Source organism: Castor canadensis, chromosome 11, assembly GCF_047511655.1.
Source record: "Castor canadensis chromosome 11, mCasCan1.hap1v2, whole genome shotgun sequence".
NCBI lineage: Eukaryota > Metazoa > Chordata > Mammalia > Rodentia > Castoridae > Castor > Castor canadensis.
The window spans coordinates 51,011,203-51,038,991 of record NC_133396.1 but is presented as its reverse complement, the minus strand read 5'-3'; the positions used below and the strand labels follow the sequence as shown (position 1 = coordinate 51,038,991).

General features: G+C 44.1%; 1 protein-coding gene and 1 pseudogene across 2 annotated transcripts; one reads left to right on the top strand and one right to left on the bottom strand.

The window, feature by feature from the left end:
- The first annotated feature begins 875 nt into the window (after window positions 1–875).
- On the top strand, window positions 876–19,355 carry Aldh3a2 (aldehyde dehydrogenase 3 family member A2). 2 transcript variants are annotated; one of them, XM_020166482.2, is made up of 11 exons: window positions 876–1,242; window positions 2,707–2,938; window positions 3,601–3,686; window positions 5,697–5,905; window positions 7,717–7,834; window positions 8,830–8,971; window positions 10,416–10,582; window positions 12,802–12,901; window positions 14,192–14,427; window positions 15,343–15,464; window positions 17,616–19,355. In XM_020166482.2, the coding sequence occupies exons 1-10, from the start codon at window positions 1,090–1,092 to the stop codon at window positions 15,421–15,423; spliced, it is 1,524 nt and encodes a 507-aa protein (XP_020022071.1). In that variant the 5' UTR covers window positions 876–1,089; the 3' UTR covers window positions 15,424–15,464; window positions 17,616–19,355. The 2 variants fall into 2 exon arrangements, with proteins under 2 accessions (XP_020022071.1, XP_020022072.1); XM_020166483.2 differs by lacking the exon at window positions 15,343–15,464 and having other exon boundaries at window positions 877–1,242.
- A 2,821-nt stretch (window positions 19,356–22,176) lies between these two features.
- LOC109688193 (protein FAM83F-like) lies at window positions 22,177–25,879 on the bottom strand (annotated as a pseudogene).
- Between the last annotated feature and the right edge of the window lie 1,910 nt (window positions 25,880–27,789).

The following is a 27,789-nucleotide window of genomic DNA, read 5'->3' as shown; positions in this document are numbered from 1 at the left end:
AGGAGGCAAAGGACTGATCCCCAGGTCAGGAAGGGGGGAGAGGGGCCGGGTAATGGGGATCACCTGTGGTCCCAGCTACACGGGCTATGCAGGAGATGGCGGAAGGAGGATCGTGGTCCCAGAATGGCCCTGGCCAAGACCCCATCTGAGAAATAAACAAAAAAACAAAAGGCCTGGGGGCATGGCTCTAGTGGGAGAGTGTCCGCCTAGCGGGAATTTAAGGTCCATCGGTGGAGCGCCGAGGTCAAGACCGCTAGTCCGTGGAGGAGGGGCCGGGCTGGGGCAGCTGGAGACAAGAAGGGGTCGCGGTGCTCCCCTCGCCCTCGTCCTCCCCCGCCCCCACGTGGCCTCAGGCTAAGAATATGCCGGGCTCCTTTGCCTACTCGCCCCACTCCGGGAGAGGAGCTGCAGAGGACGCCCAGCGTGTTCGGCAGCGCCAGGCCTCGCGACTCTGCCCAGCCCGCCACATCTGAGGAGGCCCAGAGGCGAGGAAGAAGGAAACTCCCTCCCCGAGGGCGTCTCGCGCGTGGGCCGCGTCCGTCACTGTTGGGACGCTTCCTGAGTGACGCCAGGCTCTCCTCGCCGACTGGCCTCCGCGCCTCCGCTCACTTGCTCGAGGACTACTCTTTCCCTTCCCCAAGACAGTCCGGGGCTCCTGTCCCCAAGCCCGCTAACCTTTTCCCCATATCCCCGCACCCCGACCCCCACCCCCACCCTCCGGCCAGGCGCCGCCTCCCGCGGCCGTCACACGCGACCCCGGACGCCAGAGCTCCGGGTCAGAACCCGGCCGGCGGGGAAGTGGGCGGGGCGCGTGGTCACGTGGGGGCGCCCGGGCCAATAGGAGCGCGACTCTGGGTCGAGGCCAGCCGCACCGCGCAGCTGTAGGGTAATTGTTCTTGACCAGCGCCAGGGGTGCTGCTGAGCGAGCTGGCGTGGGGACCCGTGAGCTGCGGCTTGGCATCGGCGATAGGGGTCCACCGGAAAAGAGCGGAGGGACAACGCCAGCCCGCACTTGCCTCCTTCTCTCCCGCCACGCCCCCGCGCCCCTGCGCTCCGGGACACCACTGATCTCCTCTGACCAGGCCGGCCATGGAGCGCGAGGTCCAGCGGCTTCGCCAGGCGTTTCGGTCCGGCCGTTCGCGTCCTCTGCGGTTCCGGCTGCAGCAGCTCGAGGCTATGCGAAGGATGGTGCAGGAGCACGAGAAGGACATCCTAGCCGCCATCGCCGCCGACCTGTGCAAGGTACGCCCAGGGCAGGAAGGGCTCGCACGTCCCACTGGGAACCGCATTCTGCCGGAGCTTTTCCCCCCACTCTTTTACTTCTGATCACGCAAGCATTGTGGGAGTTTGTTTTTCCCTACTGTACAAGTAAAGCAAAATTCCTGCCGACTTTCCCTTGTCCAGCCTTGCTAAGAATTAGCCCTGTGGTGTATTGTGAACACACTGAACGGGCATGCGTGTCCTAGCCTCTGTAGTCCGTCTTCTGCGAATTGTCTTTTGTATTCTTGCCCGTTTTTCTGTTGCACCTATGGGCCATTTCCTTATGATTTGCAGGAATTCTGCATGTTCTGGATGTCAGTAATTTGTCATCTTGCCACATTACAGAGATTTTTCTAAGGGCTTTTTTTTTTTACGTTTAACTTGGTTTACTTTTTTACTTTTTTTTGACAGTGGATTTTTGGGGGATTTTTTTTTTCGTACTCAGTTTTTCCTTTATGACTTTGTGTATTGTTAGGCTAGTGCTCCTTAAACTGGTGCGCTGACAATCACCTGGGGACCTTGTTAAAATGCAGATTATGGTTCAGTTGGTCTAGGATGGGGCTCAGATTGTAAATTTCTAACGAGGTCCCAGGTGATACCATGTATGTTCTGATGATACTGTTTTCATCTTTTATGTGTATTCCATGCATGGGAAGACCTTCCTTTGGGTTTATGATTCTCCCTCCCCCCTCAAAGACTTGCAAGAAGTAGTAACAGTAGTAGTTGTAACTATAAAAATTTCCTGTAGAGTGCTTTCAGTGGAGAAAGGCTATGATAGTAAATAAACAAGATGGGGTAATGGCCTGCAAATAATTTATTAATCCTACAGATACCAAATATTTGTGTAGGTGTGTGTGTTTGTATCTATGATTACAAAGAAATATAAGTTTCCTACCTTTGAAAGTTTTTAACTTGGTTGGAAAACAACCACACAGATAAAAAGTAAGTACAGTAATAAATCTGTATATTAAGGATGAAATTTTTTAAATTTTGGGTTTTTTTTTTTTTTTTTTTTTGGTGGTACTGGGGTTTGAAATCATGGCCTTGCACCTGCTAGGCAAGGCACTGTACCACTCAAGCCACACCCCCAGCCCTAATGATGAAATAGGAAGATATAGGTCAGAAGCATAATTGCTATGGTAGATAAAATGTGATCAAAGTAGGCCATTATTAATCAGGCAAGTCTTCCTGAAAGAGATAATGTCTAAGCCTAATTTTAAAGGGCTTGGATAAGTAGAGAAGGATTTAGAGGCATTGAATATATTAGGGAGATAGCAAGTCCTTAGTGAGGGAATAGAGGTTGCAAAGGAATCTGGATGCCAAACCAGGTGGTCTGATAATCTCAGTTTTTGTCACCACAGATATGACTGACCTGAGGTTTTTGACATCCTGAACCAAGCATATCATACTCATTGTGCAAGATTAACTGTGATTCTCTTATACCAGAGTGAATTCAACGCGTACAGTCATGAAGTCATCGCTGTCCTTGGGGAAATTGATCTTATGCTGGGAAGTCTTTCCGAATGGGTTACTGCTAAACCAGTTAAGAAGAACTTGCTTACCATGATGGATGAGGCCTATGTTCAGCCAGAGCCCCTGGGAGTCGTACTGATTATCGGAGCTTGGAATTACCCTTTCGTTCTCACCATCCAGCCAATGTTGGGAGCCATCGCTGCAGGTCTGGTGCCGCTTCTGTCTTTATAGCTTTTTAGAGCAACTTATCCTCTCGTACTGGCTGTAAGTTAATGATAGTGGCTAATTAAGTACATTTACTTTGGTGGTTTATCTTGGTTTACAAAAACTAGCAGCATATTGAGAATTCATAAATAAATATTATATATATATATATATTTTTTTTTTTAATGGGCTGCTGAGAAGATTTGCTGTTTTTTTAAGTACCTGGGGAATGAACCTGTGAGGGTGAAAGGCATCTGAGTCTAGGAGGCCCAAGACTTTGGAGTTTGGCATTCATATTCATAGGTGGTTTCAATTGCTGGCTCTGCCCTCAGACAAACCTTTAGATTCTGTCTGACCAGTTTCTTCATTCAGATAAGGGTTCTTGGGAGTAATGCTAGCTTAGTATGTCCCAAGAAATTAATTTCTTACTTTGGAGGATCCAGCTTGAAAGCTTGTGTTAACATAGCCCATTTGCTCAATAATTCCAGGGCAGAAAGGAAAATCCAAGGGAGACATGGGCAGAAAAGTAATATAAAGCTGGAAGAGTTGGAAAAGTTGATAGAGTCTGTTTGTACTCCCTACATGAACAGTATTTTGGTAGATATTGAAGTTATTCATCTAATATTTACTAGATGATACTGTCCTGCTTTTTATTTTGTTTAGGAAATGCTGTGGTTCTCAAGCCTTCAGAAATAAGTGAAAATACAGCCAAGATCTTGGCTAAGCTCCTCCCTCAGTATTTAGACCAGGTAAGTATCTCAACCCATCTAGTGCATGTCATTGCTGGTTGGGGATCTGTATGCAATTTCCTAAGCCAACAATCGACTCAATAAACAAAGTTTCAAAATACACTGTGGAATAACTTAGTGATTATAGTTACACAATGTATTAGGCCTATGGCTTCATAAGTATCCCTATTTACAGATCTATCATTTGGCAGTTTGGATTAATCCATGTTTGCACTAACATACGACTTTAGATGTATTAATTTAGTGAATTAGCTAATAAGGGGCTGGGATTGTACTGAATAGTAGCATTTTTTTTTGTCACTGACTATCTCTTTTGTCCTGACAGAATATCATACTGTATTTTTTTAATTTTTAAAATTTATTTGGCAGCACTGGGGCTTGAACTCAGGGCCTCATGCTTGTGAGCCAGGCACTCTTATCACTTGAGCCACTCCTCCAGTCCTTTTTTTTTTTTTTTTTTTGTAATGGATTTTTTTTGAGATAGGGTCTCAAGAACTATTTGCCCAGGGCTGGTTTTGAACTATAATCCTCCTGATCTCTGTTTCCTTAGTAGCTAGGAATTCAGGCACGAGCCACAAGTTCCCGGACATACTGTATTATTATATGAGTACTTCTGCTTTTGAAAAGGATATGTCTGTGGCATGAAAACTACAGAAAGAAAATAGCTTTCTGAACATCAGGGTCAAGGTGCTGGCATTTAAGAATATCAAAGTCTGCATAGGGGTGGTTTTATCTCTTTGAATCAGCGGTTCCTGTGCCTTCCTAGAGAGGAAGTTTGTGATTAATTTCAGACTGCTGAGTCCCACATGCAGTTCCTTCAGGCAGGAGTCTTTCGCATTCACCAAAAGGCAACTTTAAAATATCCCTCATGAATTATACACACTAATTTATAATGGCTTTTGGAATAATATTTTGCTCTGTTATCTTTCCCCTGATATGGCAGCCCACAGAACAATTTTGTTCTTAATAGCTGTGGTTATCCAATCCAGAAGGATGAAATGGAAGATAGTGAGATGTCATGGATTGAATAGGACTTAGAACCTTACCGGGGAACTGCTTGCCCCTCACCAGGGGTAAATTGTTCAATAGTTGACTCTGTCTACATAGGGAGGATAATAATGGCTCTGCTTCAGTTAGCTTGATGGTGGCCCAGTCACATAGGAGCTCTAGATTAAGCCATGGAGCTGCCATTGAAAAGTTAAAACCTAGAGTGTGTTGGGCAGTTAAACTATAAAGTAAATGAGAACAAATAAGCTTTTCCAAGAGCAGGAGGTCAAATGGGAACTTGAGGCCCACACACCAGCTTATACGTCATACAGCTTAAAATCTTTCCTACCTCTCCTTCTGTCTTCATATCTTGTCGTTTGTTCTCAGTTCCTACTTTTCCTGCTGTTATTGTTCAAAGTGTTCTTTCTTAAAATAACTGCTAACAATAGCACAGTGCATACAAGAGCTCAAGCCACAGAAGCTAACTGGCTCAGAGACGTTCAGTAGGTTGCATAGGTCACATAAGTTAGAGCCCCGATTCAATACAGGTACACTTCAAAAGCAGACTTGGCTTGTTTTCTACCTTAGGCTTAGCCCTGCTTTGCGTTGTATAAAGAGACAACCTTCTAATTAAGACATGGAGCTGGGACCTGTCCTGCTGTCATTGACAGCAGCTACTTTCTCCTCAAATCCTCCGATTCCACACAATATCCCCCATACCCCTATCTCCCGCATTTCCCTAGTCGCATCTAATCATTTGCTCTCCTGTGTGCCTTCATTGCCAAGCTCATATAAAAAAAAACTTGGACTTTCTAGGTAAGTTTCATGTAGGTTGATGGTTCCCAAACACCAGCAGACTCTGTGACTTCCACTTGTCCTTGGTCACCTCCCTGTTCCATCCCTCACAGGGAATGGTCTCGATCTCCTGGTTTTGAAGAAAGTTATGTTTATCTTGAAGAAATTGTGGATGTTAAACAACAGGAGTAAGTTGGCAAAGCAAGAATTTGTTTGTCTTTCTTTGAGGACCTGTACACAGTTATTAATGGTGGTGTTGAGGAAACCACAGAGCTTCTGAAGCAGCGATTCGACCATATTCTCTATACGGGAAGTACCACAGTTGGAAAAATTGTCATGGAAGCTGCTGCAAAGCATCTGACTCCTGTGACACTTGAATTGGGAGGGAAAAGTCCGTGTTACATTGATAAAGACTGTGACCTGGACATTGTTTGCAGGTGAGATTGCTCTGGTTTTCTGAGTATTTCTCAGCACAGTGGAAACTTTACCTAATAGGTTGATGTTATCCTTTGCATTTGAATACCATGCCTTATGACTCCAAGGTACATCATTAGTTTTGGAGTTTGATGTGCTCAAGAGCATCAGAAGTCTTTTACAAACCATCCTTTGGTGCCACTGTAAGAAATAATGAGCCATAGGTCCTGATAGCAGATGGTTGTCCTTAGGAAATTTTGGAAAAGTTCTTTCTGTTCTTGAGATTGCAGATAAATCAAGCAAGAAATTTGCCCAGAGTTGGTTTCACATACTATGGATAGCACCCAGACCATTACCACATTAGCATTTGCTCTACCACTGAGCTACAACCTCAGTCTCTGGTGAGAAATTTGAATGTTTTGCTGGCCAATAATCCAGGAAGTACATAATCCAAAGTATTGTGTGTACATAATAAAATCTTTAAATTCTCAATTGAAAGGGATTCTTTGTTGACAAAAAACAATATTACTCATCTTTTAACTTTGAATAGCATCTTGCAGCTGGGAACTCAAAAATAAAGGTATCAGGTTCTCTGCTGAATCAGGTTTACCTACCAGGAAGTGGCAAAACACAGAACTGCCTCTGTTCTCTGAGTGGTGTGGCTTTCTCTCTCCCTCAGAGATGGGGAGCCAAGGGGAGAATTGGATCAGGGTTCCAGGTTGGCTTCCAGTAGAAGCATAATTGCCAGAACAAGAGACTCTCATTGAACGTTGGGTGATGTTCATATGCAGGAAGGGTTTCTTACAGAGATAGAGGGTCCCCATGCAGAGCAGTGTTCAAGGCTACTGGCTGATGTCTGCTTTAAACCTGCACATCTTGCCAGCAGGAACTAAAGCCACACCGGGAGAAGTGGAGTCTGGACTGAGCTCTTATCACCTGGAACGGCCTTTTGACTGGAGAAGAGAAGGAAAGGGGTGTTGAAAAGGCTGTTTATTTTTCCTGCGTCAAGCAGTGACTTCATTACTTCCCAAGTACTATTTTCCAAGCTGCCTTGCGAATTTTGCTCCTACTTAGAATATTCTATCTCAGTTGGAAAATGCTTTCCAAGTTCTTTTTGGAGGTACTGGGGTTTGAACTCAGGGTCTCACACTTGCTAGGCCACTTGAGCCATGGCCCCAGCCCTTTTTTACCATAGTTATTTTTTAGGTAGGGTCTTGTATTTTTGCCCATGACCACCCTCAAACTGTGATCCTCCTAGCTACACCTCCCACCTAGGTGGGATCACAAGTGTGAGCCACCATGCCCAGCTTGGTTGAGATGGAATCTCACTGACGTTTTCCTCAGGCTGGCCTCAAACTGCTCCTGATTTCTTTATCTTTTTGGCAGTTCTGGGGGTTGAACTCAGAGCCTCACACTTGCTAGGAAAGTGCTGTATCACTTGAGCCATGCCCCCAGCTCTTTATGCAATGGTTATTTTTGAGAGAGGGTCTCACTTTATTACCTGAGCTGGCCTGGACCACAATCCTCCTATTTATGTTTCCCTAAGTAGTTGGGATCACAGACATGTGCCACTGCACCCAGCTGTAGGTTGAGATGGGGTCTCTCAAACTTTTTGCCTAGGCGGCCTCCAACTGTAATCCTGTCAGTCTCTGCCTTCTGACTAGTTAGGATTACAGGCTTGAGTCACTGTGCTGGGCAGTTTTATTTTTTTTAATGATTACCAACTAAATATATGAATCCACTTTGGTTGGAAAGCATTCAAACAATACCAAAGTATGTAACCAATGAAAATTTGACCAAATTATACAATTATTCTTGGGTTTTTTTCTCTCAGACGTATAACCTGGGGAAAATTCATGAACTGTGGTCAAACATGCATCGCTCCTGACTACATTCTCTGTGAAGCCTCCCTCCAGAATCAAATTGTGCAGAAAGTTAAGGAAACTCTGAAGGTCTGTGTTCAGCACTTCTGACTCTGCTGCTTTCAATAAGTCAAATGAACTGTTTGCAGGTGGCATCCCCATTCTCTTCTCCTTCTAGGAAAATTCTTGTAGCATATGTGACTGAATTAATTTCCCAGCTAATTGAAAATGCTCTTGCAACCTTTATAGAATGTCTAATGGGAGCAAGGTTAGGTTTATGTAAATACACTTAAACTGTCTAGTTGATTTGTTGATTAGTTGTGGTGTATACTTCTTTTTTAAAAAAAAATTAAAATAACCATGTCTGGTTTTTTGTTTTTTTTCTTCGTGGTAGTGGGATTTGAACTCAGGGCTTTGTGCTTGCTAGGAGTTCTACCACTTGAGTCACGCCTTCAGCCCCAGTGTTTGTGATTTTGAGAGAATATCACCAGTCCCTTTGGCATATTTTTCATTGCTGGTTAAGGTTATTAGTTCTCCTGTATGTATAGGCCCTGCGATGCCCAGTAGTTTGAAGGAGTAAGTTAATCAAATAGCCTTTAGAAGGTTATCAGTCTTTTAGGGTACTTAAAGATCTGCCTGAGGGAACCAAGGAAGACTAGATAGCAAGTATTGTAGGGTCTGTAGATCAGAGAGTCTCTTAAGCAGCAAAGCAATCTATTGTATGTGTGCAGAGCATCTACAATCAAAGGGTGAACAAAAAGATGATCCTGATTCAGAGTAAGACTTCATCCCTGATACCTACTCCCACATTCACCCCCCACCAAAGCCGTAGGAGCCTGTAACTATGGACAGTGATAGAGCTAGGGGGATGGGGTAGGTAGACTGCTTTATTTTCTTATCTTTGACCTACCAAAAAGCTTAAACTTACCACTGTTACACTACTATTAAATTTTGGGGGGACTAGGGTGTTGGATTCTGTGAGGGTATAAAAACAGGACAGTTTTTAAGTGTGAATAGATTTTGAATTTATTAAAGCAATTGAAATATAGGTCTTTGTGACAATTAAATACTCCTGTTTTCAATAGGAATTTTATGGAGAAAATATAAAAGAATCTCCTGATTATGAAAGGATCATCAATCTTCATCATTTTAAGAGGGTACAAAGTCTGCTTGAAGGACAAAAGATAGCACTTGGTGGGGAGACTGATGAGGCCACACGCTACATAGGTAATAGGTTCACCTTTTCCTTTGGGAAGATGGCAGCTTGGCAGTTTTTAATGACTCTGCTTATCGGCCCTACATAAACTGGATTTATGTAGTGTTTCATTATTAAATTCTTAAATACTGCTTTCCAGTATTCTGCTTTTCTTTCTTTTCTGTTTTTCATTTTGTTTTGTTTCTTTGGCAAACTGGGGTTTGAACTCAGGGCCTTGCACTTGCTAGGCAGGCATTCCACCACTTGAACCAAACCACCTGTGTTGCACTAGTTTTTCATATTTACACATATTATCTAAGTTTTTCTAAAATCCTGAGAAGCAGAATAGAACTTGATGCAATTCCCTCCCATTTGTGGATGGAAAAAGAAAGAAATAGCTTCACCACAATTCCACAACCAGACAATGCCAGAACTAATGTCTTGAGAATGGCAACCTGATCCACATTTAGATTAACCACTGGCAAGAGGATTAGGTTGGTCTAATTAGGACTTTCCCCTGAATTGGAGCTAGCCTACCTAGCTCTGCATATGACTATGCAGAGGAGGCAGAGGCCCAAATCAAATTGGTTTTGAGACCCAAAAAATATAGGGGCTGTGGACTTGGGGGAAATAACTTACATGCCCCTGGATTGGTGCTGCAAACAACTGTCCTCTACCACTGTGTCAAGATAACCTAGTAGAAACTAGAGGTGAAGAAAAAGCCCACCCTGTTACTGTCATAAGTCTTCTCTTTTAGTTGACAATCCAGCTTGTTCACAGGGTCTTTCTGAATACTACTCTTTGGTGGCTTACAGTGTGGATACTGAACATCCTGACAGCTTCTTTAGCGTCCCCTTTCCTCTCCTTCCTAATTATAGCTGAAACAGTGAACACAGGTGTAGGGAGTCTTGCTCACTTAAGTATGTTTTCTCAATCTGTAACAGAGTTGTAATAAAAGTCAATGAGATAGTGATCATGCAAGCACTTCAGTTAAAAGAAAAAGTGCTGATTTGATTCACAGAGGAGTGTCTGTGCATCCAGAAAGATCTGTCCATGGAAAAAAATGTAAATATATAAATATATATATATATGTGTGTGTGTATGTGCGTGTATATATATATATAAAACCTATGAACATGGTTAAATGTTAATAAGATATATTCAGTATATATCTTTCTCATGGTTTGCACAAAAATGTCCTGATTCATTTAATTTGGAGCTTCTTAATATTTGCACAGTTCGATCATATTCTCAGGACTTTTGTTTTGGTGCTGGGACTCAAACCCTTATTATCAAACACTTTGGTGCTAAGAAATCCCCCTTAGCACATGCTAAGAGGATTTTTTATTTTTTCAATAGATGTGACTTGAGTAGGAGAGGAAAGGGATGGGTAAGAAACCCAGTGAAATATATGTGACCGTTTTACATTTTTGTCTTCTACTTTAGCATTTTTGTTTTCATTTTGTTTCTTTTCAGCCCCAACAATACTTACTGATGTTGATCCTGAAACCAAGGTAATGCAAGAAGAAATTTTTGGACCAATTCTTCCAATCGTGCCTGTGAAAAATGCAGACGAAGCCATAAATTTCATAAATGATCGTGAGAAGCCCCTGGCTCTCTATGTATTTTCTCATAACAGCAAGGTAAGTCTTACAGAGAAAAGCAGCTCACTGTCATGAGTGTCAAAGTGATTTCTTTTTTGCTATAAAACAAATGATGGTGTATGGGTATATCAAAGTTCACCAAATGATTGTATTTACAACCTGCTATTTTATATAATGAGGCCCTGGGGTTATCAAAGTGCCCTTTCCCCTACTCCCTGGGGTTAGATATAAGTCCACAGGGATAAGTGTGACCCGTCTTTTGACTCACAAATACCTCCTGTTTAATTGGAAGACTTAAACATGCTTTCATGACATGAATCCATAGGGCATATCTGTGTAAGAGCCTGTCCCTATGACCCAAATAGGGCTGGGTAGGACAAAGACCTCTGGTAATGTCATATTAATGCTTGTGATATTTTGGATTTCAGTTTCTCAGATCACATAACTTTATGTTAGAATGGTGGGGTCATATCACTTGCTTAACCAGCTTTGCCACCTGCTGCATGGTTGCTTATTTGCACTGCAAGGTGACTGGCTGCTGCTAGTGGATGGTGGCCTCCGTGAGGGCAATTAAGTTCAGGATCCCTCTGAAAAAAGTAGAAAAATGAGAAAGAGAAGGATGGGACCAGTCAGTGTGAGGAGTTTATGAGCCGAGTGCGTTCTGGAGAGCTTTTGATGGTAAGTAGAAGCAGTTATGTGACAGTTTCTGGAGCTTGAAATTGTAATGAGGTATAGATAGCTACAGATACTTGAAGTGAGACAAATGTGCAGAGCTTAATAAAGACTGAGTTATTCACAGAAATTTAAAATGACTATAAATAATGTGGCGGGTGACCCTGAATCCTGAAATCTACTGGTCAGGGTACACCTGGTTAGGGATCTTTCTCTGGCAATGGGTCACTATAGTCCAGACTTGACATTTGCTGTGAAGGGCTTGTTGGCACCAGGTGAAATGACATTTACTAGTTCAGTGTCATTGTGCCATTTTGGGTGTTAGGTCAACCAGCCATTAATTTCTACAAAAAGATGATGCTAAATCTAAAATCTTAAATACTTTTTGCATTTCATACAAACTAATACCTATTAATCATACACTGATTTAGAGCAGAGATTGAGACTTTTAAAGACTAAAATTTTTAAAGACTGGAATAGGCCAGACTCAGTGGCTCACACCTGTTAATCTATGGGAGGTGGAAATCAGGAGGCTCATCATTCAAGACCAGCCCAGGCAAAAAACCTACAAGATCCCATCTCAACCTAATAAAAACTGGGCAGGGTAGCACATGCCTATCATCCCAGCTAAGCGGGAACTGTAAAAATGGGATGATTGTGATCTACACTGGCCTGGGCATAAATACAAGATCATATCCTAAAACAAACTAGAGCAAGAAGGACAAGAGAACAGAGTTAAAGTAGTAGAGTACTTGTCTAGCAAGTGTAAGGCTCTGAGTTGAAACCCCAATAAAAAACAAAAAATCATTGGAATATAGTCTGAACTATTTCTTATGAAACACTTTCTGCTGCTGTTTTGGGGAAGACAACTTAGGTGGCCATCAAGTGAACAAATATTTGGGGATGCCTCCCTCTGTACAAGCTAAAGTACTAAGCACAAGAAATGTTTCAGATTTTGGATTTTTTTTTGAGGCAAGATCTCAATATGTAGCCCAGACTGGCCTCAAACTCTTGATTCTTCTGTATTATTCTCCCAAATGCTGGAATTACAGATGTGTACAATCAAATCTGACCTGATTCCGGATTTTTTCAGATCTTGGAATCTTTACATATCTTCTGACTTCTTGGGGATGGGACCTAAGTCTAAGCACAAGATTCATTTACAATTCATACAGACCTTATACATAAAACCTGAAGATAACTTCATACAATATTTTTAGTACTTTTGTACATGTAAAAACTTCATGGTATAGAATTTTCTACTCATGAAATGTTAGCACCTGAAAAGTTTTGGACTTTTCGAGCATTTCAGATTTAAGGTTTTCAGCGTAGGATGTGCAACTTAGGCTAGACATTAATCTGAGAAGCTAGACTACCAATTGTGTTTGCTAAATTAACCACGGTTTAGGTGATTTTATCTGTTTAGCATGGTGTTCCCAAACTCAAGAACTCCCATTGGTACCCAAAGCCTGGATGTGTGTCCCTAGAGTGCACAGCTGTACTTGTGAGGAGCTGGGTGCACACCCTAAGATTCTGGGGTTATTGGGCCTTAGGTCTGACCTGGGCACCTTTGATCTGCTCCTTAGGTCATCAAACAGATGATTGATGAGACATCCAGTGGTGGTGTCACAGGCAATGATGTCATCATGCACTTTGCTCTTACTTCTTTGCCATTTGGAGGAGTGGGTGAGTATTACTTTCTCCTGGTTATAGTAAATATTTCACAAGGCTGAAATAGCTGGCTGCTGTTATTCTGCAGGTCCCCCTGTGATTGTCCTATGCTGAAGAAGCTCTTCCCAGCCACCCAGTTGGCTGTGGTTTTCCTGATTCCCTGCCCACTCCTCCATCTTGGGGTGAATCTAATCTGTCACCCTTTTTGTCCTCAGTAGCACTGACACAGCTGTGATTACTTTGTTCACTGCATTGGTTTATTTGTTCACTGTGCTCTTAGTTTTAGGAGGTTTGGGGGCCAAGAATTGTTCCCCAGTCCTCTGTGGGAGGGTTGCTCTTGGTCATGTCTTTGGCTGGCCCATCCTCCTCTGACCTCCTCAGTGTCAGGGTTTCTCATGGTTCTGCCCTTGGGCCTTTTTTTGAACCTGTCTTGCTTCCTGAATGACCCCCTCCCACAGCTTCAGCTACCACCCAAACACTGGTGACTCAACTTGCAGTCTGGTGCCAGTCATTTGCCTCCTGGCCTCCAGTCACCCTGTCTTCTGCTACTGTGTCATACATATGCCATTCTCCCTGCCCCCCACATGCTTCTCCTCTTGCACCTGTCAGTATGCTGTACACACATAGTGAGTAAGAGAGGTGTAAGCTGTTACAGAACATGGCTTCTTGGAGGGCAGAGATCTTCACTTACATATTTTCACCTAGCTTTAGGTTTTGGTTATGTCAAGGGGCTTAGATGGAACAAGTGGGTGAGTAGGTCCGTGGATAAATAAAGCCACGTGGGATGATGGGAAAAGAACACATGGAGCATCTAGAATCACAGTGACCCAGGTTCAATTCTGGCTTCTTTATTTATTAACCATGTGACCATCGGCAGGTTAACTGAAGGTTGCTTTTCTTTGTCTGGAAACCGGGCTGATGACATACAGCACAGAAGGATGGTGATAAGAATCACCATAGAGAATACAGTTAAGTCTGCGGCCATACCACCCTGAACGTGCCCGATCTCTTCTGGTCTCGGAAGCTAAGCAGGGTCAGGCCTGGTTAGCACTTGGATGGGAGGATAGCCTAAGGAGAGTCACACCCTAGAAGGGCCGTGAATCCTTGTCCTGCTGCTGGAGAGCATCCTGGTTGAAATGAGGTTGCTGAAGTTGATTGGGAAAGATGTCCTGAAGAAAGACACTTTTGTGTGCGGGCATCCCTGGCAGCAGGGAGAACACATGGGCTTTTTCAGTCCGTGTTAGGATGGAAAAGATGCCTTGTCACCTACAGTGAAGCCTGTTTTGTCTGTACCTTTTATTCCAGGTTCCAGTGGAATGGGGGCTTATCATGGAAAACATAGTTTCGATACTTTTTCTCATCAACGTCCCTGTTTATTAAAGTCTTTAAAGAGAGAAGGTGCTCACAAACTCAGATATCCTCCCAACAGCCAGTCAAAGGTGGATTGGGCAAAATTTTTCCTGCTGAAACAGTTCAACAAAGGAAAACTTGGGCTCCTGTTGTTCGTGTTCATGGGTGTGGTGACAGCTGTGCTTGTCAAGGTGAGTCCCCTTTTTCCTCATAAAGTTCCAGTCCTTCTGGTTCCGCCTAAGATTTACTTCTTTTCTCAGGTCTTGGGAGCTCCTCTAGTTCTATAAATTAACTCTATCAAGGCTCTATATTAACTTCTAGAATCTCAGCCAGGATTGGTGAACTACATCCTGCTGTCCAGCTACTTGTTTTTGTAAATTAAGTTCTTGGCACACAGCCACACCCTCCTGTTTACTTCCTGTCTTCAGCTGCTTTCTACTACAGTGGTAAGATAGTTGGGACAGAGGCTGAATGGCTCACCAAGCCAAATAATTACAGAAAAAAAGTTTGCTGACCACTGGTCTAAGAGTTGAAAACACTATAGAATTTGCTTTGCAGAATCCTGAGCTGTCTAACCCTCTAATGCTGTTGTATTGGTCTTTCCTAATCAGTTTCAGTTTTGTTCTTGAATGTGAATGAAATCAGCATGCTGCAGGGATGGTGGAGAGAATTCTGTGCTGGATGATGGTAGTGAAACTGCTTTGGTGAAATGATTTTTTTAGGTATGAGTGCTTTTCCTCCAAAGCTGACTACCATAAAATTTGTCTTTGGTGATTGGGCTTACAAAGAGGTCCTTGTGATAGCTGCCTTCTCTGGGTGGTTTGTGCATCTCTGGGATGAAGGAGAAAATCTGAGAATGAAAGTCAAGATCAAGTAGGCAAAGGCAGTTGTGTCCTTGGAGCTCTCAGCCATCCAGCTGAGGAGATGCACTGAGAACATCTGTAAAGAACTGGCATGGAAAAGAGGCAAGAATCAAGCATTTGATGGAAATAGCTGTGTTTATATTTTGTTTAAAATTTGAAAGGGGGTTGGCTCATCTTGCAGTATCACAGCTTTGGTGGAAATGGAGGTATCAGTTGCATTTGAAATCATTTGGGTTTTCTCAGAAATACCAAGCTGTGCTGAGGAGAAGGGCCCTGTTGATTTATCTGGTAGCTCACAGACTGCGTTGGTCCAGTAAACAGTGATGAACCGATTTCAGACCCCAGCTCTTTCTGTTAAGAGTGAGGTAGGAATTCCTTGTTTTTTTCTATATGTAAGGTGGGCCAAGTTGGGATGTGTTTTGTTTTAGTTGTTTGTCTTCTACAGCTGGAGGCTTAGGGATTATCAAAAAAAGAATGCTTAATTTGTTTGTCTCTATACATTTTGGACCTCAGCCCAGAGTATCAAAGTATTCAAATTCAACTTACCCACAGTTTTAAAAGGGAGGGATGGGTTATTCGTAATCTAAGAGAAATGTAATTACCAGACTGGGTCTAGGTGAAGGCCTACATCATTTCTAGAAAAAGGAACAGCCACATGTGGGCTTCATTGTTCCTCCCCATCCTGTCCTGGAGGGAGTGCCATCTGATTCAGATCTAGAGTCACCGTGGAGATGCTGAACTCTTTGTTTCATAATTTGAGAATAATTTTTAAATCTCTGAGTTGTTTTGTTTGACTCTGTGATTCATAGTGGCAAATATAACGAATCGAGGTATAGCATGCATAGAAGCTTCCTCCTCTTAACTTCTGCATCTTCATGAGGCTAGTGATGTGGTCAGAGGCAGTTGGGATTGCTGCCTGTTTTGCTCCTTTCCTTGGATGCTGGTCTCCTAGCAAATGTGCATCTTCTTGGTTGGTTGGGATAGAATTTCTCAGCCTTCTGGATAAAGTGGAAGACGGTGCTAAGTCTGTGTGCCACCCCCTCCCAGGCTTGCCTTATTCCCAAGAGTGCTGCTCAGGTGCACTGTGCCAGGCAGGTTTGAGTTCCCTAAAGGGTTTAGCAAATAGATTCCCCACCCTACCCCCACCTCAGGCAGAGTCTAGAAAAGCAGTAGTATATAAAAACTGTTTGCTAGGAGTAAGATTATGTCGGCTTGATTCTTGGCTCAGTTCCTGACTTACTTGAAACTTTGGGGAACATCTATTTAAAACCTTCCCTTGGGCCTTAGCTAGAGTCAGGGAGCCAGTGAGTTCCAGACCCCTTTCATCTATCTCTCCATTCTCCTGCTTAGCTGATACATTCGTTGTTCACATTTATTTAGATTCAGCTTGAGACTAGGTGAAAATTTGGTTTCCTATTGCACTTTGCTTCTTCTCTGCTCTTTTCTCTGACCTTTTAAGCTTCTTTTTACCAAGTCATCTTTTATTTTAATTAAGTGACTCAGAATCTACATTGTGTACTTACTTGAGTCTTTTTTAAAATACATTTTTTTATTTTAAATTAACACACAGTGTACATGTTTGTGGGGTACAGTGTGACATGTCAATACTTGTGAACACTGTTTAGTAATGATCAGATCAGGGTAGCTGGCATCTCTATCACCCTTCACACTTATCATTGCTTTGTGTTATAAAAATTCAAAGTGCTACACATTAGCTATTTTGAAATATACAATTTATTGTTGTCAGCCATAGTTTGAGGTGTCTTTATTATAACTATAAACATTTTTGTGAAATGGTTTTTCTGCACCACTTAATAGTTTACTAGTTTTGTTAAGATGTTTGGATTTCATTTTATTCATTTTCTTTACTGGAATCAGAATGGATTTGGAACTTACATCCACAAAGTAAAGTTCAAATAAAGCTTGTAAGCTGGATTGTAGTAGCATTGTAGTAGTCTGGATTTTAAAAGGTAGAGAAACCTCATAGCTGATAAGTGCCGTGGAGCTTTGGCAAACCCAAGTTTCACTTTGAGGTTGCAGTTGCACTTCTTCAGCATTAGTGAGATGGATTTTCTTCCTTAATACTTTTGAATCTTAGAAACAAATTTGTCAGTCTTCACATTTCGTGTGGAGACTTAGCTTCTTACTTACAGTGTCAGGATAGCAAATGAGTATTTTCTACTCTTCTCTCTCTGGATTTTGGACAGAATACAGTATAGATAAGCTATATTTCTGTCATTATTGTTGAACAAAGGCATATTCTTTTATCTTCAGGTAAAACTATATATACTTAAGACCTAGGGACACATAGGCCTTTGAGATGGGGTATTTGTTAGAGTCCTGGATGTTCCATCATGTTTCAGGGGTGGTTGTAGGTCGGGTTTTTTGTTTATTTGTTCATTTGTTGGCACTACTGGGGTTTGAACTCAAGCGCTGTACCATCTTAGGTATGCCCCCACCCCTGTGGGGTTTTCTAAACCAGTAGAGTAACATGCATCCCTTTCTCCTCTCTCCAGGCTGTGTATTACTGAAGAATGATCCTGTTCAACCTCCTAATTGTCTCTTCTGAATTACTCCTCTACCAGACGATTAATGAACCAGTAATTTTCAAATCCTGCCAAATCAGAAAATATGTAAATGTGCTATGATCAAACCTAAAAGTCATTGCCACTCACCATTAATAACTTTTCCATTTCAGGCAAACCTAACATTCTCCAATAGTGAGGGTATTCAGAAAACCTATTCTAGATTGTGCTAGGGGGTGAGAATGTATTAGGCTAAGTCCAAACTCCTTGGGGATGTAAGGGAGATCTGTTCAGTGACTTCTTTACTCCAGTTCATAGGTCATTGTCCCCTACCCCTACTGCCACCATTATTCAGTGTAGCTTTCAAGAGCTTAACGCTGCCCAGAGCTACCTGCAGTCCTCTGTAGTCCAGAGAGGTGAGATTAGATCCTCCCAGCTCCCTTTGAGGTGTGAGGCACTAAAACTGGGCAGTGGAGGGGCAGCAGGGGAGGGTGCCCCCCTTGGAACTTGAGAACTTGACCTCCAGGAGTAGCTCTCTGGTCAAACATGTCATCTGACCAGCACGCTTTCTCCTTCCTCATTCATTCTCCATTTGTGATAGCATGTGTGACTATCCACAGATGCTTTCTGAACCAGTATCTCTCGATGCATCTTACAGATCTGAGGGCTTCTTAGAAGATCTTTGCCAATTTCACGCGCATGTCACCTATCATTCTTGTGGTGGTGTCATGTCAGAATTATATATCTTATAAAACCTAACTGGCATTTTTTAAATGCTGTAATAAAATTAAGTATAAAAATACAGCCATGTGCAGTGGTACATGCCTATAATCCCACCTGCTGTGGAGGCTGAGGCCAGAGGATTGTTTGAGCCTAGGAGTTTGTGGCCAACCTGGGGAACATAGTGAGACCCTGTGTCCTCTACCAAAAAAAAATCCTGTCAGTACCCAAAGTGGCAAGTTGTTGCATCTTCAAGGGCAAATCTTATTTCTGTGGCACAATGCCATTAATTTCACTTTTTTAAACTTAAGAGAATTCCCTTCCTGAATAAATTCAGCCCGCAGGCCTTGAAGTGGGAGAATCGTTTCCTGCCACTGAAAAAGAGGCCTTGGATATTAGGACTTTGAGAGTTGAGCGCCTCGCGGGGCAGAGAGGGTGTATCATTTAGAGCAGTTTGGAGAATACCATTTAAGCCTGTAGGCCATAATAAAGAGGATAGAAGATGGTGAGAGGATCTCCAGAGCAATGAGAAATTATTTCCAATTAGTCGCAGCCAAGACTTTGAAGAGCTCCAGCCCAGTGGGAAAGTGCCAACAGAGGCCTGATTAGAACTCAGCACTCGCTCAGGGCAGTGCTCAGCTGGGCTGGACCTTGGAGCTCCTGGCTGCTGCCTCTTGGACTCAGAAGACCTGAGCCACTTAATGAAAGAATGTAACTTCCGTTGTCGAATGTATGCTGAACTTTGTTCAATAATTTGTTCCATTGGGCTGTCTGAAGTATGTTATCACTTTATCACAGTATGAGGTGTCAAGAATGAGTCATTGCCTCATTTAGCAAAAAGTTGCTTAAACTGCAGTTCTCATAGAATAATCAATCATAAAATATCCTACAAAAACTTTCAATATGGAATTTTTATTTAGTATATTAAATTACAACATAATTCCTAGCTAAGCTAAGCTATTACCTTATCTGTTGATATATTCGGCTTTGAAATAAATATATTTCATAGAATTGGCATGAATTTTAATAACTTTTTTTTTTTTTTTTAGACGAACTGGGGTTTGAACTCAGGGCTTTTGCACTTGCTACGCAGGTGCTCTACCACTTGAGCTACACCTCCAGTCCTTAATAACATTCTTAGTGTGGAACTTCAGGCATGTCCTACTGAAGACAGTCCTTTGGTCATAAGTTTTCTCTAACTATAAATCCTTCTTTTGCTTTTATCTGTCAAAGGTAGTATTTATTAACTCTCTTTGTCATACTTTCTCATTTTAAAATTCTTAGCCAAGAATTCTGTGGCATGTGTGTATGATGTGTGTGGTGGCCATGGATGGCCTTATTCACCATCAAGCCTAGAGATGTTCACCAATCCCAGGCCTTGAAGAAAAGCAACCAAGAATTTTGATCAGGGCTGACTTCCAATCTGAGGCTGTGTGGAAAATCAGCTGGGTTTGCAGCTTGTTTATCCCATACTGCTACTGTAAGAAAATATAGTAAGAGCAAATATTTCTACAAGTCTATGGTATGTAAAAATGCTGGCAAAATGAAAGAACTGGAGGAAAGAAAAGAAAGGTCTATAGTTAGCCTCCTTCCCTCGTCAGGGTCTCACAACAACTGTGTCTGCCAGGGACACACAGGGCTGCCTGGGCAGGGCCCACTACCCCTTTCTCAGAGCTCCACAGAGGCTTTATGAATAGTTGAAGACCTATGGGCTAGGGATGTAGCTCAGAGATAGAACATTTGGCTAGCATGGGAAAGGCCCTGGATTTAATCCCCAGCACCGCCAAAAAAAAAAAAATGAGCTAAGTTTTATGACTTTGAGATCTTTGGCAATCTTTGCCCTATAGTCTCTTTCTCATGCATTTCAGAGTTGGAAAGGCACAAACCATCCGTAAGGACAAGGAAGCTGAGGCTGAGGGGGAGATGTTCCCTGCCTAGGAAGCCTTAGGCACTCTTGAGTTGCTGCTGCTTCAACATATGGTTTCCCCTTCATTTCTACAGAAAGTAAGAGAAACCCCATCTTGGCCTATAGAGAAACTGAGGCAGGAAAGAGGGCCCCTGGCTCTCTCAAGCGGGAGCTTGGAACTTCCACTGGGATCTTCTTGGATGTCAAGGCAGGGAGGGGGCCTGGCCTGCTTTCCCTCCAGGAAGGACGGAAAGGAATAAATAGGCCAGCTCCTCTGCTTGGGGAGACACAGATGGCCTTGGCAGAATTACTTAGAAGCTAAGGCCAAGGTATCTCCCCTACACACAAAGGGTGATTTATTTCTCCCACTGCAATTTAGGCATCTGGTGCCCCACACCTTCAAGGTGGCCACTTTCAACTGAGGCGTAACAGCCTGCCTCCGTGTCACCTGCTCTCCCTTTCCCTCCAGAACAAGCATGTGCAACACCACCAGGCCTTGGTGCATAAGGAAGCACTTCCCAGAAATGTTTAATCCCTACAAAGTCTCAGGGAAGTGAGTAGGGGTCCATTCCCCACACACCTGGAAGCTAACCTGGGCTCGGGGTCAACCTCTTCCCTCTCCTTGCCACTACCAGGGAAACCAGGCTCTTCTCACATGTCACCACCTGTTGCCCCACTTCCTGTACTGCAGAAAGGCCCCTCCCTGCCTTGCAAACGTCTGTGTTCCATTCCCAGTGCTGGTGATGTCTGAGGGCTTTTCAGAAGGAAAGAAAGGGGACCCAAGTTTGGTTCAAAGGTAATCCAAGAAAGGCTGCCACATGGCCCTTTGATGGGGCACTGAGCCCTTTGACCCTCCATCATGCTGCCCATAGGCCTATAGAGCTGAGCTTGGGCACTGTCTCCTGGGTCCATTCAGTCTTGGTACTCACTAGTCACTGTGTGGGGAGGACCAATGTGGGATTCTGTACTGGTTGCCCTGGCCCAGCACCATGACAATTAGGCCAACCTGCTTCGAGGAGTCTGAGGCTCCTGAGAACAGACTGGCTTTGCCAAGAAGACTAAGGCTTGTCTTTGGTTGAAGTGTAACTGGGGAAGGCCTGGCAAATGAAGTAGACCAATCTGTGAAGAAAGGACAAATGCTGCTGTCCCCAGGGCCCAGCCCTCCCCACCACATTGGGCTGCAAACCCAGGCATAGAGGAGGAGGAGGCCCAAGGAAATGTACCCTAAGAACCCCCAGGGGGTTGCAGCAGGTGCCAGCCAAAGAGTTCTGGCTGAGCCTGCCAGGACGGTAAGGATGCCAGGCTCTCACAATGGCAGTGTCAAATCCTGCCACTGGCTAGGGGAAGCTAAAGTGTCTTCTCCCCATTCCACTCAGAGTCTAGTGCAGGAACCTGAAAGTACTGAGCCAGAAGGCCACAGCAGGGTGGTCTTCCACTTTATCACCGCTGTCCCAGCCACATCTTCACATGAAGTACCAAAGCTAGTGCAAGAGTGGAACTTGGAATTCTGCCTCAGAGCCTCATGCTCTTTTTTTTTCCCATCACCCTCTTGGGAAAGACCAAGGAAGAAGACAGGTGTCTGGAGTAGCACTGGAGAACCTGTCCCAGTAAAGTATAAAGACTTGTTCCTTGCCCAAGTACACCGGTGGCTCACACCTGTAGTCCTAGCTATTCAGGAGTAGAGATCAGGAAGATCATGGTTTGAAGCCAGCTGGCCAAATAGCTTGCAAGACCCTATCTTAAAAATACCAGTACAAAACAAGCTGGAGGAGTTTCTCAATGGGAGAGTACCTGCCTAGTAAGCAAAAAAAAGACTTGGCCCTCGCTTGGGACCTGCAGGGCAGGGTGAATTCACTAGTTCAAGCTTCCACTTCATATAAACAACATGGCAGTGACCCTTGCCAGGCCACCACAGTCTAGTGGAATCTAATGGTCTTGAGATGCTTTGAATCCTCCCAAATGGGATTCAGGCCCTGAGGCCAGGAGGGAGGCTGCAGGGAAAAGGCCAGTCCTGGTTGAGGTCTGAGGTACAAACTGGTGCAGGGTGGGGCCTGTGCCCTGTGCTTTCCATAGTATGGAAAAGATCATAGGTGGGCATTTACAGGTCCCATCCACCACTATCCTACAACTCAGAAAATTGCAATTGCTGGACTTAGTGGAACTAGAACTTGTTTTGCCTGAGATGTTGGCACTGGAATCCTCGTTGGGCCTCTTCCCCATCAGAAACTTCACATGAGCAAAGGATCAGTGGAAAGGGTGCTGACTGTGCTGTTGGACATCACAGGCCTCTTGTTCTTTCAGCTGAAGAACCTATTGCCAAAGTGCCTGCCCTCCCTGGCCTGGGTGGCCTCTCTTCTAGCAGTTTCTCTCTTTTGGCTAAGTGCCTCTCAGTATTTGAGCATGAGGTCTATGTGCACATGAGAGACCATCCTGCTGATCTTCTGCTCAGCTCTCCCAAGGGAATGAGCTCCACCATGAGCAACACCTGCTCCACTGTGGCCAGGACATTCAGGAAGTTTTCCAGGCGCCAGATCAGTTTGCCACTTCCGCTGCCCTCCTCCTACCCCTCTAGGTTGCCATCAACCTCCTGCTGTTGCCATGCAGCCCAGCAATCATCTCCCCTGGCAGGGGGTAGCTGCCTCCTGCCAACATGTACTTGGGTTAATAAGCTTGTGAGCCATGGTGGAATAGTTGAAGTCAAGTCTGCCTGTACTTCCTGCCTGGCCCAGCTGCCAGGAGATGGTGTACAGCTCCTGGAGTGCCACATTCTGCCCTGATGGAAGGAGAAGTTTCCTGTCCGTGTAGGAGAAGGAGATGGTTCCTATCCATGTAAGAGGAACTCCAGATGAACCTGTAAGATCCAGTGGCCACTCTGTCACCATCACCACCAGGAACCTGGATGAGAGGGTCCCCTTGCTCTTCCCATGGGCATGTAAAAGCCAATGCCTATCATAAAGTGGATACTGATGTTCTGAATGCAGACGTCAGCAAGCTTCAGGCCCTGACACGTCTCCAGGAAGGATTTCACTCCTGCCTCATTCAGGATGATGCACACTGGGACCCAGTGCTTAGAGGCAGCATCCACAATGTCTTGGAAACCATTACTATTGGCAAAGAGACTCATGACCACAGCAATGACCTGTCAAGATGTTTCCTGATGGATCGATCCTGGCAGGATAACTGGAGTTGGCAGTTTGCCTCGGAGGTTCTGAGAAGCAGCAAGGGTAACATGTGACCATTGCCAGGTGGTGCGCTCTAGGTGGGCTTCCCCAGAGAGGCAAGGTGAGAGTGCAGGGAGGGGCCTGGTTGGAAAAAGGTGGTCAGGGGACATTTGGGCACGGGGAATAGTTGTGAGTCCACGTGCCCCTAGTCCTCTAGCCTGTGCACAGCCCACTTTCCGCCTGCCCTACTCTTGCATAGCTGGCTGCTTTAGCTGTCAATTTCCAGGAAGCCCAGAATGTTCTGTGAACTACAGATAAAGCTTGCTGCTGAGATCAGATGAGGAGTGCTCCTGCCTGAACCTGTCCTTGTTGTGGCATATGACATGTCAAGTATATCTTGCATATTAAACATGTCATTAGTTTTATCATACCATCTTCTGCTCTGGCAGTCTAAGCTCCCAGAGTTTTAGTGAACTGGCTCACTACCATACTGATCCAGGGAAGAAGTCCCAAATGAGGTGAGGTGATGGAAATGGAACCTGGAAGGGCTTTGACCTATTCACATGCATGTCGGGCACTCAGCCCAGCCCTGGGGCATGCATCAAAACTGGAGTCACCTCAGCATACTGACATTGGGCATATGCTACCGAGGGGCTTGTCTGCCTGAGGGGTGGGCAGAGTTGAACAGGGAAAGTGCCTGCCACAGCCAGTTAGCCATCTAGGCTGACCTCCTTGGACCAACAGCTGGAAGCCAAGACTGGTCCTCCTGCCCTGGGTGGACTTCAGTAGGTGAGAACACAAGCTTTAGAGACTGATGGGCCAATGTAGTGAGTTATGTGATGATGGAGCTTCCTTATGTGAAAGTGGGAATACACGGGGCTGCCTCCAAAGTCCAAGGAAGCAAAGCACTTGGTGTAGGGCCTGGTATTTGCCGGTCTGGTAAAACAAAAGATGTTGTCTTGCTGGCTTGCATAGCTTCCTGACTCATGAGGCACACAGGGCAGCGAGGAGCAATGTGCCACTAACATTTGTGTGTGTGCCAAAGCAGAAGTGGCCATGACACTGTTACTTGGAGAGACAGCTGCCTTCTCAGGCTGGTTACTGCTCTCTGCTGGCTACTCCTGCAGCCCCTCATGTTTCTGAGACTAAAGGAGACGAGAGCACACCTGGGCCGGCCTGCCGCTCTTCTGGCCACCACTAGCTTGTATCCTGTTCCTTTAAAATATCACAAAGTAAAGCAGCACACATCTGTGTATTCATAGTTGTGGGTTTTTAATTGTTGGTGCTTTAAATTTGAATCTAGTGTCTTAAGTGTCGGAACGACTTCATCTGTACACAAAAGCAAAGCACTCTGTGGTAGGATTTGGATCTCTGCTTATGGACTGAGATGTGAATTCCCCGGGTGTAAAAAGCAAAGGCTGCCTGGCCCTGCTTAGAGAGGTGGTCCAAGAGGCCGGTGGTCAGGACCATTCCACTACCTCCTCCAGAATCCTGGCGCTCATCACTCATCTTGGCAGGCTAGTGTGAACCCTTTGCTTTTGTTTGGTTTTCAGCAGGTGGGACTGCTTTTGTGCTCTTTTTCTAACTGCAGAGCCTGTACTTAATGTTACAATGTTGGGAGCAGGTGCTGAGGGTGTCTTTTTTAACACCTCCCCCACTGCCCCAGCTTATGCCCCTGAAAACTGCCACCAAATCCTGATTTATGCTGGGTGCTTCTAGCTCAGCAGTCACTCTGCCTGCACAGGCCAGGTACAGCGTGTCTGGTAGCCACTGGCTGCTGACTCACTTACCTCCTCTACACCCAGCTTCCAGTTCAGCTGGTGGTATGGAAAACAATGGTGACAGCTGCCAGAGACACATGTCAGCAGATTATCCACAGGCCTGCCAGAGTGTGGCTACCCTAGGCCTCTCCTGACTTCCTCAAACCACATACTCGTGCTTCTCAATCCAGCCACAAAGGTCAGCACAGTACCCAAAGGCAGGCCAATGACATAGCACATGACAGCCTTCCCAGTGCCTGTCAGGACTCCAACATAGATACGCTGGCAGGGGAGCACTGAGGGACTGAGCTCCAGCATTTAACATGTTGCTTCACTTCTCACACTAGGCTGGGTGCCTTTTTTTCCCTGAGGAGGCTGTCACAGAGGTCAAGTCACTTGCCTGTGTTAACCAGAATGAGCTGTGTTTTGAACACAACTCCCAAGGACCCAGGCATCACCTCCACATTATTAGGTAAGACTGATGACAACTACTGGCTGGTGTTTGGTTTCGTGTGGCTACTGTAGCAATAACTGTACACTTAAAACAACACCAACTTAATATTTTACAGTTCTAGAAGTTAGAAGGTCAAAGTGGGTCTCACTGTTAAAATCAAGGACTGGTTCCTTCTAGAGATCCTCAAGTAAAATCTCTTTTCTACCTTTGCCAGCTTCTAAAAGCTACCTGCACTCCTTGGCTCGTGGCCCCATCACACTAGCATCTGCTTCTATCTTCGCATCTTCTTTGATCTTCCTTCCTCCCTCTTATAAAGATCTTTGTGATAATCCAGAATAGTCTCTCCATCTTGAGATCCTTAATTTATCACATCTGCAAAGTCTCATGGGCCATGTAATACTCATAGGTTCTGAAGATTAGGACATGGGTATCTTTGGGGGCCATTATCCTGTCCACACACATGGCAAGTGAAGGTATTATGTTATTCCATGAGACAGGCAGCCCTCATCTATGGCCATCTGAGTATGTCTCATCTCAGAGATGAAGAATTGCTCTGGCAGAAGTCCTAAGTGTGCTTCAGTAATTGATCTTTTTCTCCATCCTGATCCCAGAGCTAAGGAACTAAGGAACTGTTGGTTCTGCTGCCTATAAAGATTTGGTTGTTTTTATTTTGTTCATATGAATGACGGGGAATAGCTCCTTTTATTCTTTAGTGTATCTTAATTGTAAAAAGTAGTGGTTTTCATTGAGACATTTTTCACACTTTTATATAATGTACTCTGATTATATTTCTCCCCCAATTTTCCTTTCATTTTAATCTCCTTCCTCCTCTCCCTGGTCCCTTTTCTCTTCTTGGCTGTTCCTTTCTGCTTTTAAGTGTCTTTTTTCCCCTAGATTCCACATAGAAGAGAAAACATGCTATAAATATCTGAGTCTGACTTATTTCATTTAACACAATGATTTCTAGTTCCATACATTTTCCTACAAATGACATGATTTCATTTCTTCTTTATGGATGAATCTTACTCCATTGTGTACATACGCCACATTTTCTTTATCTGTTCATCTGTCAATGGGCACCTGGGCTGTTTCATAACTTGGCTATTGTGAATAGTGCTGCTGTAAACATGGGTGTGCAGTTCTCTCCATTGTGTGGTTGGATCACGTCACAGTTCTATTTTAAGTTTTTGAGGAACCTCCAATCTGATTTGCATAGTGACTGCACTAATTTACAGTCCCACCAACAGTGGATAAGAGTCCACCCATCCTTGCCAGAATTTGTTGTTTTTTAGCATATCCCAAGCTGACCAGAGGCTGTGCATACGTATAGCAGAGATCAGAGCAGGTGCAAGCCTCCCACACGTCCCTGGACAGTGGAGCCCAGCCATGGGCGCATGAGAAACGGGCAGACCTGAAAACAGCCACAGCTTTGAATGTGTCTCCAGCCCACACAGAAATCCATCTGCAGAGAATGGAAGCCTTGCTAGCTGTCAGAGGTGTCTGAACATCACCTTTAACTAGTATTTGACTGAACCATAAGCTCTGCAGGCAAGGAAAAAACAAAACAAAACATGGAGCAGAGATTAATAGTTATGTGTTATAAAAGAGGCAGGTGTCATGAAATTAGTCCAGGCAAGTTTCTGAACAACCAGCATGACCACAGTCCTCGGGTAAAGGTCACACTAATCATATCCCAAGATAAACCTATGCCAAACCACAAAACAAATCTCAATTTACAAAGACTGAATTCACATATAGCATGTTCTCTGGCCACACAGAAATACTTAATGGAAATAAAACCCCCAATATTTGGAAATTAAACAATATACTTTGGAACCCATGGGACAAAGAATAAATCATGACAGAGATTTTAAAATAATTTGAACATAATGCAACAAGAAACAACATATCAAAATTTTTTACACACAACTAATGCAGTGCCTAGAGGGAAATGTGTAGCTTTAAATGCCTGAATCAGAAAAGAAGAGAGGGCTTAAATCAATAACATAATAATAAGAAACTAATAAACTATACATAAATAAAAAGCTATACCTAAATAAAAAGGATGGGAATCATAAAAAAAATTAGAGTGAAAATTATTGAAATAAACAACAGAGAAAAGTCAATGAAACCACAAGTTAATTCTTTGATAAGATCCCTAAAA